The sequence below is a fragment of the Gallus gallus genome, chromosome 3 (genome assembly GCF_016699485.2).
Source record: "Gallus gallus isolate bGalGal1 chromosome 3, bGalGal1.mat.broiler.GRCg7b, whole genome shotgun sequence".
Classification (NCBI taxonomy): Eukaryota; Metazoa; Chordata; class Aves; order Galliformes; family Phasianidae; genus Gallus; species Gallus gallus.
In genome coordinates this window covers 109096803-109114710 of record NC_052534.1, presented here as the reverse complement: position 1 = coordinate 109114710, position 17908 = coordinate 109096803, and the positions used below count along the sequence as shown (strand labels likewise).

Here is a 17908-nt window from a genome sequence, read left to right as displayed (position 1 = left end):
AAAGATATGTGATCATTTCATGGGAAGAGATGAAACGCGGTAGTATCTTTTTCTGACAAATTACAGAATTGTTTTTGGAAAAGAGTGTTTGAATAATTGAAGTCAAGTATATTTCTAGAATTGGGATTCAACTGGGATTATTTATCTTTGAGTTCTTAATACAGATAAAAACCAAAAGTCCGAACCACCAGCTGTTTTTTTTGTTTAGATTAATCCAGAAAAAATGACTGAAAGTTCCAAAATTGCTTATTCAAATGTATATTTAAGAACTTTATACTGAGCATTTAATTTCTTAAAAGATTTCTCTATATGTCAACATAGCGTTTGAAGGAAGGATATTATTTGATTTATCGCTACCATCTTTTTGAAACAGGGAATTCACAGCATTACTTTATCAATTGAAAATTGGGGCCTTAGGCAGAAACTTGGCAACCATGTAGTTTTAACCAATACTCTTGTCTTCTCACTAGCAATTCAAATAAAGCTTTCCCTGCTCTGACTGATAGCAAATGCAATGAATGTATTTAATACCTCCAAGGATGTCTGATTATTATTTACGTATTGCCAGTGTTATTTCCTCCATTCACATACAAGTAAAGATAGTTGTCTGACTGGGTATAAATAAAATAGGAATTCAGTTGGAAATTGTTTTTGTATCATTCCTTGCTACATGTTAGTTTGCCATGAGTTTTTTCCATGCCTGCCTCAAGTTTCCATCCACTGTTGCTAACAAGAGCTCATAGGTAATGGCACCAGCAATTCACATGTGCTCCTCTGAAAAGCTTGCATCTCCTCCGGCTGATGATAGCTATCATTGCTGTGGCTATTTTGGTAGGTTTTCAGTTTAAATGTGGGATGGTGAAAGCGTGAAGAACAGTTGCTGCCGTGTTACGTGAGTGGTAGTATCCCTGGGTTTGTTTTGTGGTGGGTGAAAGACTCGTCTTTCTTGTAGACAAAAGGAAAGGTATTGGGAATATTTTGGTGCTGATCATAAAAGCATAACTATCCCTTATGCCAAAGCAGTCTGCCTTCTGCAGTCAAAGCTGGAGATAAATTTATTTACTGCAGGGCAGGGCGGTTTAAACTTGGGGGGGGGGGGAATAGCAATGTTTTTTTTGACTGAAGGAAAGAGTATTAAAATGGTGCAGTTCATAGAATCATAGAAACACAAAGGTTGGAAAAGACCCACGGGATCACCCAGTCCAACCAGCCACCCATCACCAATGGTTCTCACTAAACCATGTCCCTTAATGCAACGTCCAAATGTTCCTTGAATACCTCCAGGGTCGGTGATTCCACCATCTCTCTGGGCAGCCCATTCCTGTGCCTGGTCAGTTGAGTCTTTCCATGTAATACAGTAGTTACAATTTAAAATTGATTAATGAGGCCCTTCTGATGTTAATTGCTTATGATTCATGCAATAGCATTTGTTAAGCAGTCTTTAGTTTTTGCCAAATGGAGAAGCCAAGTAGTTTTATTTTTTTCAAAGAAGTGATGATGAATAACTTTATGCAGCACTCCCTTTCACCTTGTTGGCAACCCTGTCCATGGCAGAGGGTTGAAACTATATGATCTTTGAGAGCCTTTTCAACCTGGGCTGTTCTGTGATTCTATGATTCTTGTCAATGTTTCTTTTCTCATCCTTTGGAACAACTGGCAGAGAGTTATGTATAATTGTCATCTTATTGTCTTAACCTTGGGGCTTTGTGTGATTGATGTTGAATTAAGAATTGTTGCTTCTTTCAAGTCTCTGTGAGGACCTCTACCTTAAAGTATTGAGCTTGACTTGGAAGTCAAAGCCTGATGGAGTTTTGAGTTGTCCAAGTCCGAGCTGTAGGGCTAGAAAGCTTTCAGTAACCTGTCCTACTTTGTGAAACAGTAACAAGAGGTAACCTGGTACTAAAAAAGTAACAGCTCTATTTTGGTTTGTTTTTCCAGGAAGGAATTTTCAGATTTACCTGAACCAAAACACAACCTCCCTATGGTAAAGTCTGTTAGCTGAGCAAGTCCTCCAGCCTTTTGTGCCATCAGACTGCAAACAAGGCAGCTGCAAACATGATTTAACTAGGTAGTTAAGCTGACAGTTTAACTGGTATTTGTTACTGAAGCACTACAAAGCAACTTGTAACTACAAATTAAAAATGAGTCATGCATCACTTCTCTAAATCCATAATAGGATATGAGTACATTTTTTACCTGTCATGAGCAGAGTTATTGAGCAGATTATCTGGATGATTTGAACGTTTGAGCAGGATATTAGTATTGACTTTGCTGGCTGGCACAAATAGTTGTGTGTGTGTGCTGAAGTGTTTCACTGGGTAAGGCCTATTTATAAATGCAATCTTTCACTGCAGTGTAGAGGTCTCAGGACTAGTGATATATATATATTTTTTTCTTTGTATCACTCACTTGATTTTGGGCATGCCAACAAATTTCGCATAGATCAGTGAGGATGTGAACATATACTGCCTTGTGCACTCTAGCATGCTTTTGTGTATGTGTGCTTGGAATGAACAGAAAGCTGTTCGTTCTCCTTTCAGTCAGGTGTAATAACTAGCTGCAGAATGAATGTGTGCATCTGAGCACGTCCTTCAGAGTAGCTGAGTCCCTGCGAAGTTTTCATCCTACCTTTTCCCTTGGAAAGTCCATTATGTAGCCAAGCCTTTCCCTTTATCAGTGTGTATGTTCTATTAGTCATTGAATACAAGATGTACAGGACTGGGAGGGAACTGAAGGTACGAACTTTGGTCTGGGTCCTTGCTGTAGAACAGTGAACTGTCTCACCTGTTACAAACTGTAGCAAAGGAGATTGTGGGACAAGTTCCACAGAACTTTTTCCATTCTTTCAGTTCCTCCTCTCATTATCTAATGAAGTAATGGCTGTGCTATCTGACTTCTGTTGTGCAAGATGGTAGAAAGGATAGAACTCTTAGCGCTCTCTAAGTGCTAGTGACCCAGGATATCAGATAAGAAAGACACTTTTGATCCACTTTCCTGTGGTTTAAAAAATAAGTAACTTGGGACACAAGCAGGTTTTAGGAGCTGTACAGACAAGATTCCATACCTAAAAGACCCAGAAAATCCAATCTGACAGGTCCTGTTTGTGGTCTAAATGTTGCCACCTAGTTAAGACAGCCATGGAATACTGAATTAATAGTGGTTTGAAATGTCAGTGTAAACTTCCGTTGCTTCTGATTTATTTGTCTTTCCCCGCAAGACCAAGGAAGAGTTGATCATCACTTGCTTGGTCATGACTAACACCATTCCTGTAACCTTTTCACTCCTTATTTTCCATCAGGCAAAATGTTTTCTATTGAGTGCTTAGCTTCTGTGTATCTCATGGATGGTATCTCCTACATCTTCTGTGGATGTCAGGCCTGGTAGTGGCTGTAAGAGTGAGCAGAATGCCCGTGTGTTTAGTTTGTGAGCATTTTTAATTTACGTTTTTTTTTTGTTTCCATTCTGGATAAGTTTGTTTATTTAAATAATTGATTCGTTAAGTCTACATTTTTTACATTTGTCTGTTCAATTGTATACTGTTTGTTTCAGGCTTTCTCTAACTGACCTTGTTCTCTTCAAATACTTGAGAACTTTCCAGCTTGATCTCAAATAAATTGCAGTAAATATTGTCCTTGTTCTCATGTCCATGCTGAATAAATTAAGCGAGACAAAACCAGGCACAGCATCTCCCTGTGGGACTCCTAAAATATCTCCTATTTTGTCATCAATATCAGCTACAGTGTGCAACACTTATCCTGTACTGAGTTTGAAAATTCCCTTGTGTAATAGGTAGACAGCATCAACATTTTTTTTTTCAGTGAAAAGTATAGGTTAGGAGGGCCAGATGCAGGACTGTACTTTGTATTTGGTGTGAACTGTGCTTTTAGGAAACTGCCTGAGTACAGAATGGCCATGTTTTGTTGTCAGTCCTGCGCAGTCCTACTGACACAAACCGGTCAGTGAGGTTTTTAATATCCTAAATGCTTTGAATTTGTTTAAAAATACTTAGTTGCAGCCAAAACCAATTTTCTGGTTGAAAATACCTTCAGGATCCTATCCAAAATAGGGAACAGTTATATTTGGTGAGGGCACAATTGTTAACGTGGCTATTTTCAAGTTTCGAATATGCTTACACAAAAAAAAAGTATTTTGCTGACAATATTTGCTAAGCATTTTTCCAGCAAGAACCAAAATTACCAAGTCCTGAAGATGAGTCATCAGTATGCCTTTAAAAATTGTTTTTTTGTAAGGAGAGACTTCTCAAATGTACATCAAAAGAACTTAGACTTGAAGCAGACAGCTTTACTTTGGGCTGAAACACAGAGATGCTCAGTGAGGCTGAGCTGATGAGGCTTGAATACCCTGGAGGTGTTCAAGGCCAGGATGGATGGGGCCCTGGGCAGCCTGGGCTGGTATGAAATGTGGAGGTTGGTGGCCCTGCCTGTGGTGGGGGTTGGAGCTTCATCATCCTTGAGGTCCCTTTCAACCCAGGCCATTCTGTGATGCTGTATAAAAGAGTTCTGCTACTATTATGATGTCCTACAGGAGTCGTAACTATGGGCAAGCACTTTTGTTATGGTTGGCACTGCACAAATGTGCACATAACTATAAATTATACATTCTTACTAAAGAAATAAAAGGTACCAATTGCTTGTTGTGATGCCTAGGGCTGCCAGTTGGCTTTGATTCTGAAGTGGGACTGGAACCTCTAGGAAGGCACATCGGATAATCACTAGTGAAAGTAAGACAGTTGAAAAACTTTGAGGCAGATGATCGTCATCTTTTCTGATGATTTAAAAAGAAGACTATGCTTTATGAACATGATACATTTAAGTACGTTTGCAGTCTGCTCCTTGTCAATGTTGTGCCCTGTGATATCAGGAAAAGGGGAAAAAAAAAGAACTAACAGGATGGCACTCAAGTGTGCAGGTACTTAAAAACACTTCTGCAAGAAGATATCAATGGTTGGGAGCTGGCATTTGAAATGGAAGCAGAACTATACTCCTTACTTGCAAGATCTAAGGAAGAGACAGTTGGAAGTAGGAGGGGTGAGTGGTACATTGCTGAGAGGCAAGTCTGCCAGCGTCAAACTCTTGGGCTGTGAAATGGTAATCTGATGAATGGCAACCTTTTGAAAACGTGGGGAGATTTCTTAAACCAAAAAAAAAAAAAAACAAAAAGAAAACCACCTAATCCATAGGGAAATATGGAAGGGTTATTAGTGTTGCCATGAAAACAAGCTGGTAAATTAACAAAATGAAAACAAGGGTAATTATTCAAATTACCCATTGCCAAAATGTGTACTTTGCCTGACCCGTAATGCTCCCATTGCTCTAAACTGATGTGTGCCACCAAGAAATCGTATTTCTGGTCATCCTCTCTATGTTTAATTTGGTTGGACTTGATGATCTTTGAGGTCCTTTCCACCTGAGTAATTCTATGATTCTATGTTGTGTAATACTAGTCCCATGATGGATAGCTATTCCTCATCTGTACGGTTCTCCTTTTTGAATCCCTATAAAACAGCCTCACAAAGCATGTTCCCAGAGTCCATTGTCTCCTCACTTTGTATTCCCTTATTCAAAACACTGGAATGAAATGCTAGGGCTCCGGAAGTATCACAACTGCTCCTCTAATGGGATACAGACTTGAGTGGTCAACTAAGTTGCATTTCTCTGTGCATATACATGTGTGCATATATGTGTGTATGTAAGTGTATATAAAACTCCTTTAGAAACTGAAAATCTGGAGGCAACCTGCCTATGAAGGTCTGCTACAGAAAAGCTTACTCAGAGCTGCCAAGGAGGCTGGCGCTCTGGAAGCTGGAAGTGCACACGTTCTGTTCCATCAGAGCAGAGCAGAAGGTTCCCTACGTGAGCCTGGAAGGGCTGTGATCTCCCCTGCTTGGACACTTGTTAGCAGTCAGGACAGGAACGCGTTTACAGGCTAGAACCATGAAGTTAGTTTTCCACCATCTGACGTTCCTTGCGCTCCAGCACAGAGCAGCTTTTCTGTAGCATCAAAAGATGTTATTGTTTGCCAGGATAACTATGCTAATAAATCCTCTTGTACAAATGCATCTATTATGTTACAGAAAACGTCTGCTACTCCAAGCAGTTTTATTGGTATAACGGCACTTAAATGAGGCCTTTTTCCATCATCGCTGTCTGTAAGACAAACTTGCATTTCTAACATATTCCAGCATTTTCCAGTAGTAGGTCCTTTCTTAAGGTGCACTGTAATAGAAAGTGACAACAGAAGTTCTGTTCTGTAACTGCAAAACCGGGAGAGATGCAGCCTGTGTTCACTGCCAAGGCTCCCGAACTCAGAGAAAAATCCTTTGGTTGATGTAAGATCTATCGATTGTTTGCATTTCCCTCTCGCTCCATTCCCTTTTAGTCTACAAGTATTAAAGTTGAAATCAAGCGTGGATGTTCTGATGTGCTTCAGTGATCTTATTTGAAATTATTAATTGATGTTGTCCCTGATATGCAAGGGATCACTGCAGTGCACAGCAAAGTGACTGTAGATAAACCAGCTCCTGTGTGTGTGGCATGAATGGAGGTGGAAGTGAGGTGTCCCTAGAAAAATCCCTGATGTGTATCTCTGCAAGCTCCCACATTGATCTGCCTTAGCAAAGCGTGAAGCTCAAGTCAAAGTTCGATGTGCAGATATTGTATGTCTGGGTAAAGATTTCTCTTCAGAAAATTTCTTAGGAAAAAATGAAAGGAAGAAACAAAATTGATGTTTTTTTTTTAATGAGAGCTTGGATGGTTTTTTTTTCAGTAAATAAAATAACTTAGAGATGTATGTTTTTTTATATGTCATACCTATTCTGATTACAATTCATTGCTCTGATGTAACTTTACTATATTACATGGGCTGATAGGTCTTTATTTCACTGATATTTCACTGTTTTAATATTTTCCTTCCTTTGTAGGGCTACTACGTATTTCTGTGTAGATGAGAGGAGCCTCAGTATAAGCAGATCCTAGGTATGCTGTCCTCAGGAAAAACAAAACTCAGAGTTATATTAAGACAGGTATCAGTACCGCAGTGTGTTGCCAACCTAAAGCATTCTTGCTATAATTCTTTCAGTTGTGAAGGAGAAAGTACAAGAATTCTATCCTAGAATTTTATACTAGAATCAGGAATGAGAATTACTTTCCTTACCAGATTCTCCATTTACTTAAAATCAAAATGAACAAAACCCACCAGAGCACCGAACATAAAGCGCCCTGATTGTCTTTAGGAGATGTATAACTGATGTAATTGGTAACACGAGCATATGAGCTTTTGTTTAACTAACTTTTCAGGCATTGTTTTAAAGCCTGCTTCCACTGCCCAGCAGCCTACCCAGAATGAGCACCTCGGCACAGTTTACTTTCTCAAAACCAAGTGACCCCTGGTAATGATTTGTAACATTGAGAAGAACAACAAACACTGAAATGGGCTATTTTTCAAAACCTGAGCTTCTAAATAATGGAACGTGAACCGTGGCATCAAGAGATACACAGATGTGAAATGTACACGAAACAGATTTCTGATGAAGAGGTGAATTGAAGAAGTTCTTTAAGAATTCTGGAGAGATGCACAAACCACCTTCTGTAAGCTCTGCGAACATAACTAACGTGCTGCTCAGTTTATTCAAAAAAGGACTGTAAATCCTGGAAGTTTTAACTTGATATGTTTGCAGGTAACATGATTGATGTGTAATTCTAGAATGAAAGGAGTATTTAGAATCTTGGCTATCAGTTCAGCAGTTCTTATTTCTTAAACAAAGACAGGTCAGATCTTAGGCTTGTCTTTAAGCGTTGCAGTTTGACTTTATCCCGGGAACACAAACACATACAAACTCTCAGAGCAGTCTCATACTGAATGCCTATCGATCACTGAATCAGAAAAAGCACCCGCGTGGAGGGGGGCTATGCTGTCTGTCATAAGAGTTTTTTCATAACTTCTCAGAGGTATATCATATTATAAATGCATTCGAAATGTTTTGCTCTGAGGATATGTAGCATTCCTATAAAGGTTAAATCAATAAAAATGATTTGGCCACATTCCTAAGCATGGCTAGAACAGGTAGCCCGTTGTTTAAGGTACCCTTGAATTTCTGGATCAGATTATTATGGTGCAGCAAAAAGCTTTACTAAAGGCTTCTTACTGTCTGCAGACGTTCTGTGTTTCTATCTGAAGATATCATCAGCCTAAAAAAAAAACTTTCAGATTTTCTGAGCTACTGGAAAAAAAGTGCTTTTTATGTATCTAGGTTTCAAATGTTGTGCTGTGTGTGCTCTGAGTTTTTAAGGAAGTTTTGCAACAAGAAGGGTGAAGACACATCAGTAATTGATAACAACCAGGTACGTAAAGGAGGGAAAAAGAAGTCTTTAAAATCAGTGATGAGCATTGTAAAATTAATGCCCATCTTGGTATCTTTATAAGCTTGCTTAGAGTATTATTTTATGCATAGCCGATCCGACAGAATAACCGTAACGCTGTATGTATTTACTGTATCTAGTCAGTTCTGCAGGCAGAAGGAAAGGAGGAAGGGAAACTTGAAAATCCGATGGCAGAAAACTTCAAGCAGCTGTTTGTTTAAATTCTTCTGAGTTTTTGCATAGCTGATAAAATGTAGCACCCGTTAAACAGCGTTTATTTCTGTAGCACATTCGGTTGATTCTTGTCTTTGAGTTTGACAGCAGTGGTTTTTATAGCTTCAGTGCATTTTAAAACCTTTCAGGGACACCGAGGAGCTCCAGTGTGTTATTGTTACGGGGCAGGTTTGTCGGGCATGGTGTGCATGTGCTATGCATCTCTGCTTCCGACATTTATATAGGTTTTATGGAGCGTGAGCTTACTGTAGGAACACGTCTGTAAGATCAGAGTTCGGATTCTATATGGGCATTTTAAGTGTATTCCACTCTGTCTCTCTGTGCCCTTTAAGAATACTGGGACTGACAGACAGTGCCTTTTCCCCTTTTTCTGTTCTTATTTTTCCCCTTTGCATTTTTCTTTTTTTTTTTTTTTTTTTTTGTGGGTCGCCTTATTTTTAAGATGCATCCTAAAGTGCAAAGTCCTGTAGAGGAGCTGTGGTGAAGCAAAGAGCCGGCACTGCTGGCAGCTCGGGCTGTGTGCTTCAAGATGGTTTTCAGTTGTGAAAATCTGATCAGCGAATTAACCGCACATCCGGCTACGTACATCTTTGATCAGAATGGGAGCACTGCGACTCGTGTGTGTGGATGTAAGCAGGCTGCAGCGGGTGGGTTTTACACATGTGCACTACACGTGTGCCTTGATGTTAGTTAGCAAATGAATATTTCTAATTGGAAGTAACACAATTATGCTCTTCCAAGCCTTTGTTCTGTACCTAACGGCTGCTGTAATAATTGATCTTTGGATCTGGACGAGCTTACGCCGTCTTTTAGTATCAGCTGTATTAACGCACAATCAGATGGCTCACCCGGCGTTAATGCTTTGCTTTTGATTTTAAGGGTGATATTAAAATGTTACGGCAATGAGCTTAGAATCCTAAATCACCTCGAGGTCATGACTGGAGTAATTCCTGAGCAGAATAAAGGAGCAGTTTCAGGTCCTCTTCATTGAATACTGAAGTTTTCCTAGCGTGTGCCTGTGCAAACAGTTTATGTTGCCGTGCTGAAATTGTTCTTGCTGTGGAACAGAGAGGATTTATGCCCTGGAAGATGCATTTCTGCCCATGTGATGCTATGTTAATTTTTTACTTCCTACCTAGATCGTGTTATTTTATCATCCACAAATGACAGAATTTTTCCTGAACGTTGGTTTTTTTTAATAAAAAGTCAGTAGACAGAGCTTGACCTCTGAATTCGTTGTAGTGTTTCTGTTTATGCTTTTTAATCAGGAAGGGGGGAATAAAAATATACCGAATAGCAAGAAAAAATACAGCACTTAGTTTTGAATGTACAAAGTCGCGTGTAAGAAGGGTGGGAAGGAAGCAAAGTGAATGCCCTTTATGCCAAAAATCCTTTTGGGAAAAGAGAACATTTTTACTGGTGTACACTAATGTACACCGCCTAAGTAAATAGTTACTGCTTTCTGCTCCTGTCAGTTTTAAATAAACCAGTCATTGTTATGGCGTGGTTATTCCACAAGCAACCCGGTGCAGCTGAGTTAAACTTTGATAGCAGCGATTGGAAAGCTGCAGATGATGAAGTCTCTTAATGTGAATTTATACCGCTGCTCTTTTCTTAGAGGAAACAAGCTTTGCAGATTGCGTTCGGAAATGCAGTGTTTGAGTCTGCAGAGTATTTATAACAAAGCTGCTTCTGTGCATGATGTTGTACAATAGCTAATAGCAGGAATTCACCAAGCCTATCAATAAAAGCGGCACCAAGCCTGACCATACGCGTCCCTTCAATATTAAAAAGCAAACTTGACACATTTTTCTTCCCCCAAAGTTTTCTATTTAAAGGTACAGAGCTCTCAGCTGAACACAGCAATGCGTGTGAATGAAAGCAGTTCCGAGTGGAATTTGCACAGCAAGACATACTTAGGGCCCCTATCAGGTCAGGTCGTGGCTCACCTCACCGATGGCTTTTTGAGGCACAATGCAGTAAAATAAGTCTTTGCAGTCTTCAGAATTATGCTTTGTTGATCGTGCCTTTTCTTTTCCATTGAATCATAACTGCTTAATTTGTGTGAAATGACTCATGCTGGTTCTTCGTGAAGGCTGGCATTTAGAGTCAGTTATACTAATATTGTTATACAAGAATAAAAAATAGTGCAGGGGAGTAATATCAATTTTTGGCTGAGTGACTCGACATTTCAGGTCAGAATTCTGTATAAGTATATAAGAGGCACCTTATTTGTTGTGTCAGTCCCAGCCGCTGACCTACAGGTAAGAGTGCCGTGGCTAAAGCACACACTTCAGAACTCTGCAAGCTGAGATGAGTTAAGATGGGTCAGTGTGATGTCTACAGAAAGTTTTTTTTCCTTCCTGGGACTGTAGGAATGGGAAGATACCACCAGACAAGTGGTATCTAAGACAGGCAAACCATCCAAGACAAGTACCTGCCTTCTCAGAAATACTGCCAAGCATTTTACACAGGCAGCTTCTACTGCCTATTATTTCTATATTAGCAATTCACTTAGAGCCCTACAGGAGTGTTAGTAGGCACCCTTCACAGGTATGAAAGTAAGATGCTTGCTTCAGCTTTCTGAACAGCATTATTAGCAAAGCAGAGATGTGAAGCATTGTAAACGTCCTTTGGATGTTTGCATTGCTGTCAGATTCAAATGTGATCGCACCTCCAGGCTTCGTGCAACCTCAGTGTTACGCTAAAGACGTTTCACCACTTTGGGCATATCCTAAGCTGACACTATTACTGTGTTCTGCATGAAGAAATGCAGAATTTTAGGAGTATGAATCAGTAGGAATTAGAAGTTTGAACTGTACTCGTGTGCGTGTTTGCACATACACAACTCATTACCATTTCCTACAAGAAGGAATACCCTGTTCGAATACCACACATGGCTGTATTAAAATCCCGTGCTTTTTTAACTCTGTGCGTTCTGATTTGTATTCAGAGGAATTGCAGATCTGCTTAGAGATTAATGCTGCGTGGGAGGGAAGATATTTGCGCGTAATTATCTGCATTGGGTGTTCCCTAAAAAACAAAGCAAAAAAAAAAAAAAAAAACACCACCATCTCTGTCTTCTGCTCACCAGTGTGGTGGTGTTTATACTCTAGGTGTGCTTGCTAATTAGATTTAATTCATCAATTAATAAGTCTGTGCAGTGTCACCACGCCGACCTGCTGTAGCAGACCTGCTGTGCAGAGCTGCACGCGTTGCTCGTGGCTGTACACACATGTCCACACGTGTAGGTGCACGTCTCATTAGTCCCACAGTTAATTTGGGTTGTGGGTGAGGTTGGGCCCTTCTCTGTGAACAACAGGACGATGTAATTTGGTGCTCTGATTCAGTAAACCACAGAGTGGATTTTGATGTTAGATATCAGACCGCGAGGGCTAAGTAAGCAATGGGATGGCAGTCTTCAGGTTCAGATAAATTTAGGGGAGAATAAATATATGTAAGGTCTTCTGAATTTAGCTTTGTCAAGAAAATGAATGATAACAAATTCTGAGTCCTTATGAAACGTTAGTAGTGCTGATGGAGTATAATATGTGAAGTCTGAGCGTCCATCAGAGGCACGGCAGCTGTCGGAGGGTGAATTCCTGCCAACATATTTCTGCCGTGGGGTTGCAGATACAACATAGTGCAGGTTAAAGCTATTGTTAATGCCACAACTGCCTGACCGTGGTGAGAACGGTGTTCTGAAGAGAGGGGCAGCAGAAGAAACTGCTTTCAGCCTTTGTTATAAAAATAAAGGCAATTTTATCAGAGATGAGAATGTATTCTAAAAGGAAACTATTAAGACTGCTCTAAGCATGATATGGAAATACTTCACTTTTTGCAGCAGCATGTTGGTTTAAATGAAAATCTTGCCTTCTTTTTTTTGCTTTAGTTTATATAAATATTAATTCTAGCAAAACAAATCACACTTGATAGGAGTAAGTTGGGTGGGATAATTGAACGGCTCTGATTAAAATGACTGTAAGTATTGAAAGCGAGTCGCTAGAAAACCTGTGCCTCCTTTCCTCCCGGGGCAAAGCAGTACATGGCACAGGGAACTTACATACATGGGGGGGCTGCAACAGCGTTCTGACTGGCAGAGTAAAACGTGTCTACAGGAAACAGATGCATGAATAATGGATTTTATTTTAATTGGAAATGTTAAAGTGTTTGACGGGACGGTAACCTGAGTTTGTTTTGTCTTTGTGCTCATCTTGAAAATGCTCTCTTAGGGGCGTGCTTTTCCCTATGCGAAGTGGCAGGTCTTATATTTATTTGTAGAGGAGAGTGTTTATGTAAGGAAGCGTGCTCTTGGATTTAAGCTTTATTAACTTAACAACAAAAACACCTGAGAGCAGAGGGTGCACCTCCTCAATCTGCTCCCCATCAGCCTTTGGAAGCTGCTTTGAAATAAGCGTATAGAATAGGAATGTGAATTGTTGTGTGTAATGTCAGCAGAGAGGTGCTGTGCTGGGGACAGGAGCTCCTTGCCGGGGCTCTGTGGTGGAGGAGGTAGGTGTTAGCTGTGCTCTGTGGGTGTCTGCTGTCTCCGGATGAAAACCTGTGGTTAATTCCTAAGTCTGGCAGAATTCACAAGGAAAATGTCTTTGAAATAGCGGGCAGTTTACTAACTTATTTTTGAGTACGTTTATCAAAATAAATGTTGCATTTATTCCTTTTAGACAAATGGGCATTTTCTATTAAAGCCAGCAGCTGGATATTTTTCTGTTGCAGTTTCATGTCTAGTCGTGAGAGCCTCAGATGCTCTCGGAGCCTGAGCTAAATCCTTCCCATGCTTCAGGTTTTACCATCTGAAACTCACTATTTATCTTGAGGCCGCCTTAATTAAAATATGATGCACCCGAGGGCATATTAAATGTGGCAATTTATTGTACTTCTTATTAATGGAGTGTATTTAATGAGTTTTCAGAACCAAGTCCATCGCCTGTGCCGCTCAGAGTTGGTTCCTGTGAGTGTGGCAGGGAAAGGCACACAGCCCCGCGGGCAGCAGCTCTGCAGCCCGGCCTGTAGCAGGTCCTCCTGCCACCCCTCTGCACTCCCAGCTCAGTAAATGAACGCTGCATTTGGGCACAGAATAATGCACAGCTCTGCCCATCTGTTCAGCCCGTTGTGCTATTGATGCTCAGTGATGGGTGCGTGCTGCAAGGCGATGCATCCAAAGCACGGCTCTTGTTGGTGCTTGTGTGCTATGGAATGAGCATCTCCTGCAAGAATTGGTTACTGTTTTGTTTTCCTGCTTGCGCTTAATTCAGTATTACATCTTTGCTGTTTACTTAAGACTGCACTGAGCTTCTTGTAGGAAAGCTGTGTGCTGATAGCCCAGCTGGAAAAAGAAACCTATGAGGTCCAGTTTTAGATGAGTGTTCTCATGACCGGGACCGAGGAACCGCACTGCTGAGAGGAATTCCACTGTTATTGTTCTGCTCTTAATGTGGGGTGGCAGAGCCTTTAAATATTTCTGGTAGAGTAGTTAATACGGCATGGAAGTTTGATATTTGTACAGTTTGTAAAGGAATTTGAGGTGTTACTCTATTTTGACTTCAGTTTTCAAGTATGCACCGGTGCATCATTAATCATAGGAAATGCAAAAATAAATAATATAGTCCCTTTGGATTTTTCATGTGAATACTTACCTTTTCCTTTTTTTGTATATACAGTTGAGGTATTTAGGTAACCCCTAACCTTTTGCTTCAACAAGGAGGTACAGTATAAAAATATTACCACAGTCTTCATATGAGCAGTTCTCTCTAAGAAAACCTCTAGATGAATATTTATTGAAAAAAAGCAAAGTTGCAATACAGAATGACTTAGCTTGGCCTGAATATTATATTTTAGACCACCAGTGAATAAAATTAAAAGCACATGGATTTTGAATAACTAGAAAAGGTTGTAATTGATTAGCACTGCATGAAAGTATTGAAGGAGAGTGAGTTTTGATTTGTGAATGCTTCTATTCAATAGAGATTAATCGTGAGCGTTTGATAAAATCTTAGTGCCCCTAATGAGTTGGGGTTTTGTTTTTCTCTCCTTGGTTTATTTAACCATCAGATATTTCAGTGTTCTTCTAAGAAACTGGGAGCATTTCAGTGCTTTTAGCATCAGCACGCCGGATTTAAACAGTATTAAGGGTTCATTTGAGACAGATAATTAAATCAGTGCCTGAGATGCTGCGTAGTTCTGCATGTTTCAGGGGTTTACTCTCCCAAAGCTGAGTGAGAACCTTGCAGCTTTCTGAATGCAGAAGAGAATAGTGATTCCTGCATTCCCTCCATGCATTTGTTGAAGTGCTGTTATTTTGCATTGCATCTCTACACACTCGTGCTTACCGAGGTTGCGCTTAGCATCCACAGTCACATGTCTGTGTCAAACAGAATGGGAGCATCCAGAAAGCTCTACGTATGGCCCATGTCTCCTATCAGTGTCTTAGTGAAAGGAAAGATAAGGTCCCTTCCCAATGCTAAAATTGTTAAAACAGAAATCTATACATCATCTCTATTACTATTATTATTATTGCTTTTTAAGGATAAATGAGAATAATCTGGCCTATATTTTAATATAAGTAGAGGACACTTTTTGTTGTTAACTTGAAGTCTTTCCTTTAGATTTATCGTGTCACCCTATTGGGATCTGTCACCAGGAGTTACATCTGAAATAATTGATTAAATTATCAGCCAAACCTTGATCAAATTTTACATTCCTCAGTGAAATTCTTGTATGCACAGAGCTCGATTGGAACTGCCTTTTCATCACGTGTAGCTTTTATCGGAGGCCTTTCCAAAATACTGTATGTTCTAAAGGATCTCATACACAATGTTTACTGGATTTTGTAATGTTCTGTTGGTATTTTACACAGTGTGTACTCTGAGACTTTTTTTTTTCTTAAGATGATAAGGACACAAATAGAATGCTTTGGTTGAAATGATGCACCCAGATTCAAAATGTCAAGAGTTCATTCTCACCTATGGGCATAACGCGCACCGAATCTGTGCAGAACTGCTTTAACACAGAGCTGCTCTGGATCTGAAACAGTGCCTGCTTAGCTGAGGTGCACCGAGATGTGGACGGATCTGTGTCCCTGTTCAGCAGGAAGGGCTCCTTCCTCTTCCCTACTGTTGTGTCTGCCTTTCTAAAAGCACGCAGCAACGTGAAGCACAGTAAGCAAAATGCAGACATAGCTTAGCGCCTGTGTGAGCTAATCATCACAACGCTGCCTTCATTCCCTCTTATTTCTCATCACTGCGCTTCTTCATCACTCTTTCTTGAAGAGAAGCATAATCAATTTCAGCAGTCCCAAACAGGCTGAAGTCAGTGATGGGAATAGATGGAGAAGCTGAGAGATAGAAAAGAATAACAGCATGCTGCACCAGACTGGGAAGCGGGGACTGATCAGTAACTTTGGGCTTTTGGTCTCATTTTTTAATGTTCTCCGTCTCACTTCCATCAGCTTTTTGTTTCTTTTGTTTGAAGCATAAGAGCCATCGATTACGCATTACAGAACTGATGGCATTTGCTGTTCTGTGCATTTGGGTACAGATGCTGTAGGTTTTTGTACCCAACCCGATGTAGTGAGGTTTAGGGATAAGAGTGATTCTTCATGCTACAATCCCTTTCACTTGCTTGAGGAACGATCAGAAGCAGATGAATTAAGCAGTCAGCACTCCGTGTTTTGATAATTTTAGCCAACTAAATTTCTTCTAATCTCTTTTGGAAGTAAAAGCAAAAGAAAGTCCCTATACATGTAAACTGTATTTCCTGTTGTAAACACTGGGATAATGTGGTCTGGCTACACTTCTGCTCTGCTTCATTAAGACAGCAGTTTTAGCAGGAAAGCTGCTTACCATTTCTGTGTGAGCATTTCAGCCCTACGTTCTGTGCATCGAGCTGCTGCAAGTTCTGTTATTGCCTCTGCTATCTATGGGCAGACATAGACTGTCCTCTCTGCTGTACGGAGCTGCTCAGCATGCAGCCGTAGAGCTCCGTGTGCCTTACTGGGAACCAGTCAAAGTGGGGGAGGTAGGAGGGGTAAGAGGAACTTCGCTCACCGCTTCGTTACAATACGAGCCTCGCTGGGATGCAGTCACTGCCAGTGGTCCTAGCATTGTTTTCCTTACAAGGGGGGCAGGGGAGGAAAACCAATAGGTTTAACTGCAGCCCCAACCTAGTTTCAACATGATGGACACCATTAAGAAAATCTTGTAAGTTTTCAGATTTCTTTTTCCTCTGTCTCTCAGAGTTTTCTGTTAGTTTTCCTGATCTGTGTCAGTAAGAGATGCTTCGGAAAAGATCTTGCATGCACTTCTCACCACTGCTCAAAGACAACTAGAATGCAGTATTTCCCAATGCCTTTTAAAATCTAACTTCATTTTATGTGCAGAGAAATCACTTAAAATCGTGTTTTCTGCTATTTAATAATTTGGAATTGAGATGCTTTGTACTGAATTTAAAACTGTATCTGAGAGGAAGAAGCTTTTCAAAGTGAGCCGCAAGCAAGGAACCTTTTTATAGTGTTTATGATTATGTTGTGGGCATGAATGGATGCAGTGCACGTATAAATGTGCCTCAGTATACAAATCTGATCTCTTGAAGGAATCTGTTTGTAAGGTTCTGACTATTGAAGTAGATATTTGGCAGAGCTCTTCTACAGAGTTTGTTAAACCTCACTTTTCAATTAAAGCTTAAATTCATCAGCATGTTAAATTAGATACCTTGAATTTCATAAGCTGATATTTATATGCATGAGTGTTTTGCCCTGCTCCTAACAAGTGCAGTGGGAAGGATTTGCTTTAAAACGAATATATTAAAAAAGCAACAACCACGTTTTGTTGTGAAACGAGGGCAAAGAACTACAGAATTACACTGATAACCTCATCTGCTCCACACGCTATGAGATGGGATGTCTGGGGCAGCAATGGGTAGAGGAGGCTGCAAAATGCTCCGTGCTGCTCGCTTTCATCAAGCCTACAGCAGAAGCAGTGCTACATCACGAAGCGTGTGCCTCCTACAATATATCAGTCGTTAACCTGTTGGATACGCTTTGCACCAGAGCCCTTCATAAGCTGTCTCTTATGCTGCTGCCTCTCTCCCTGAGCACTGTAGCTGTACCAGCATAGATAGCACGGTGTGACCTTCCCAGCGGCGCAGGCACGGCACACCTGCTGCCAGCCCTGCACACAGCCCCGACTCCTCTCCATTCCCACATCAGAACTGTTTCGTTTTATGGTGCCTGTGCTTTTTCCCCTGCAAAGCCAGCATGCTGTTTCCCCACCCTAGCATCC

General features: G+C 40.5%; 2 protein-coding genes across 11 annotated transcripts in view; one reads left to right on the top strand and one right to left on the bottom strand.

The window, feature by feature from the left end:
* The window catches only part of SUPT3H (SPT3 homolog, SAGA and STAGA complex), a 274262-nt gene that overhangs the window by 23585 nt on the left and 232769 nt on the right, over positions 1 to 17908 (top strand). Inside the window, exon 1 of one of the 7 annotated variants that reach the window (XM_046938984.1) lies at positions 12347 to 16828. The exons of the other annotated variants lie outside the window; for them this stretch is intronic. Within the exon in view, the coding sequence (XP_046794940.1) occupies positions 16803 to 16828 (26 nt within the window). The 5' untranslated portion in view covers positions 12347 to 16802. Of the gene's footprint in view, positions 1 to 12346; positions 16829 to 17908 lie in introns of those variants that run through there. 7 annotated transcript variants of the gene reach the window in all.
* Positions 1 to 17908, bottom strand: part of RUNX2 (runt related transcription factor 2) — a 215727-nt gene that overhangs the window by 195493 nt on the left and 2326 nt on the right. The gene's annotated exons all lie outside the window — the stretch shown is intronic.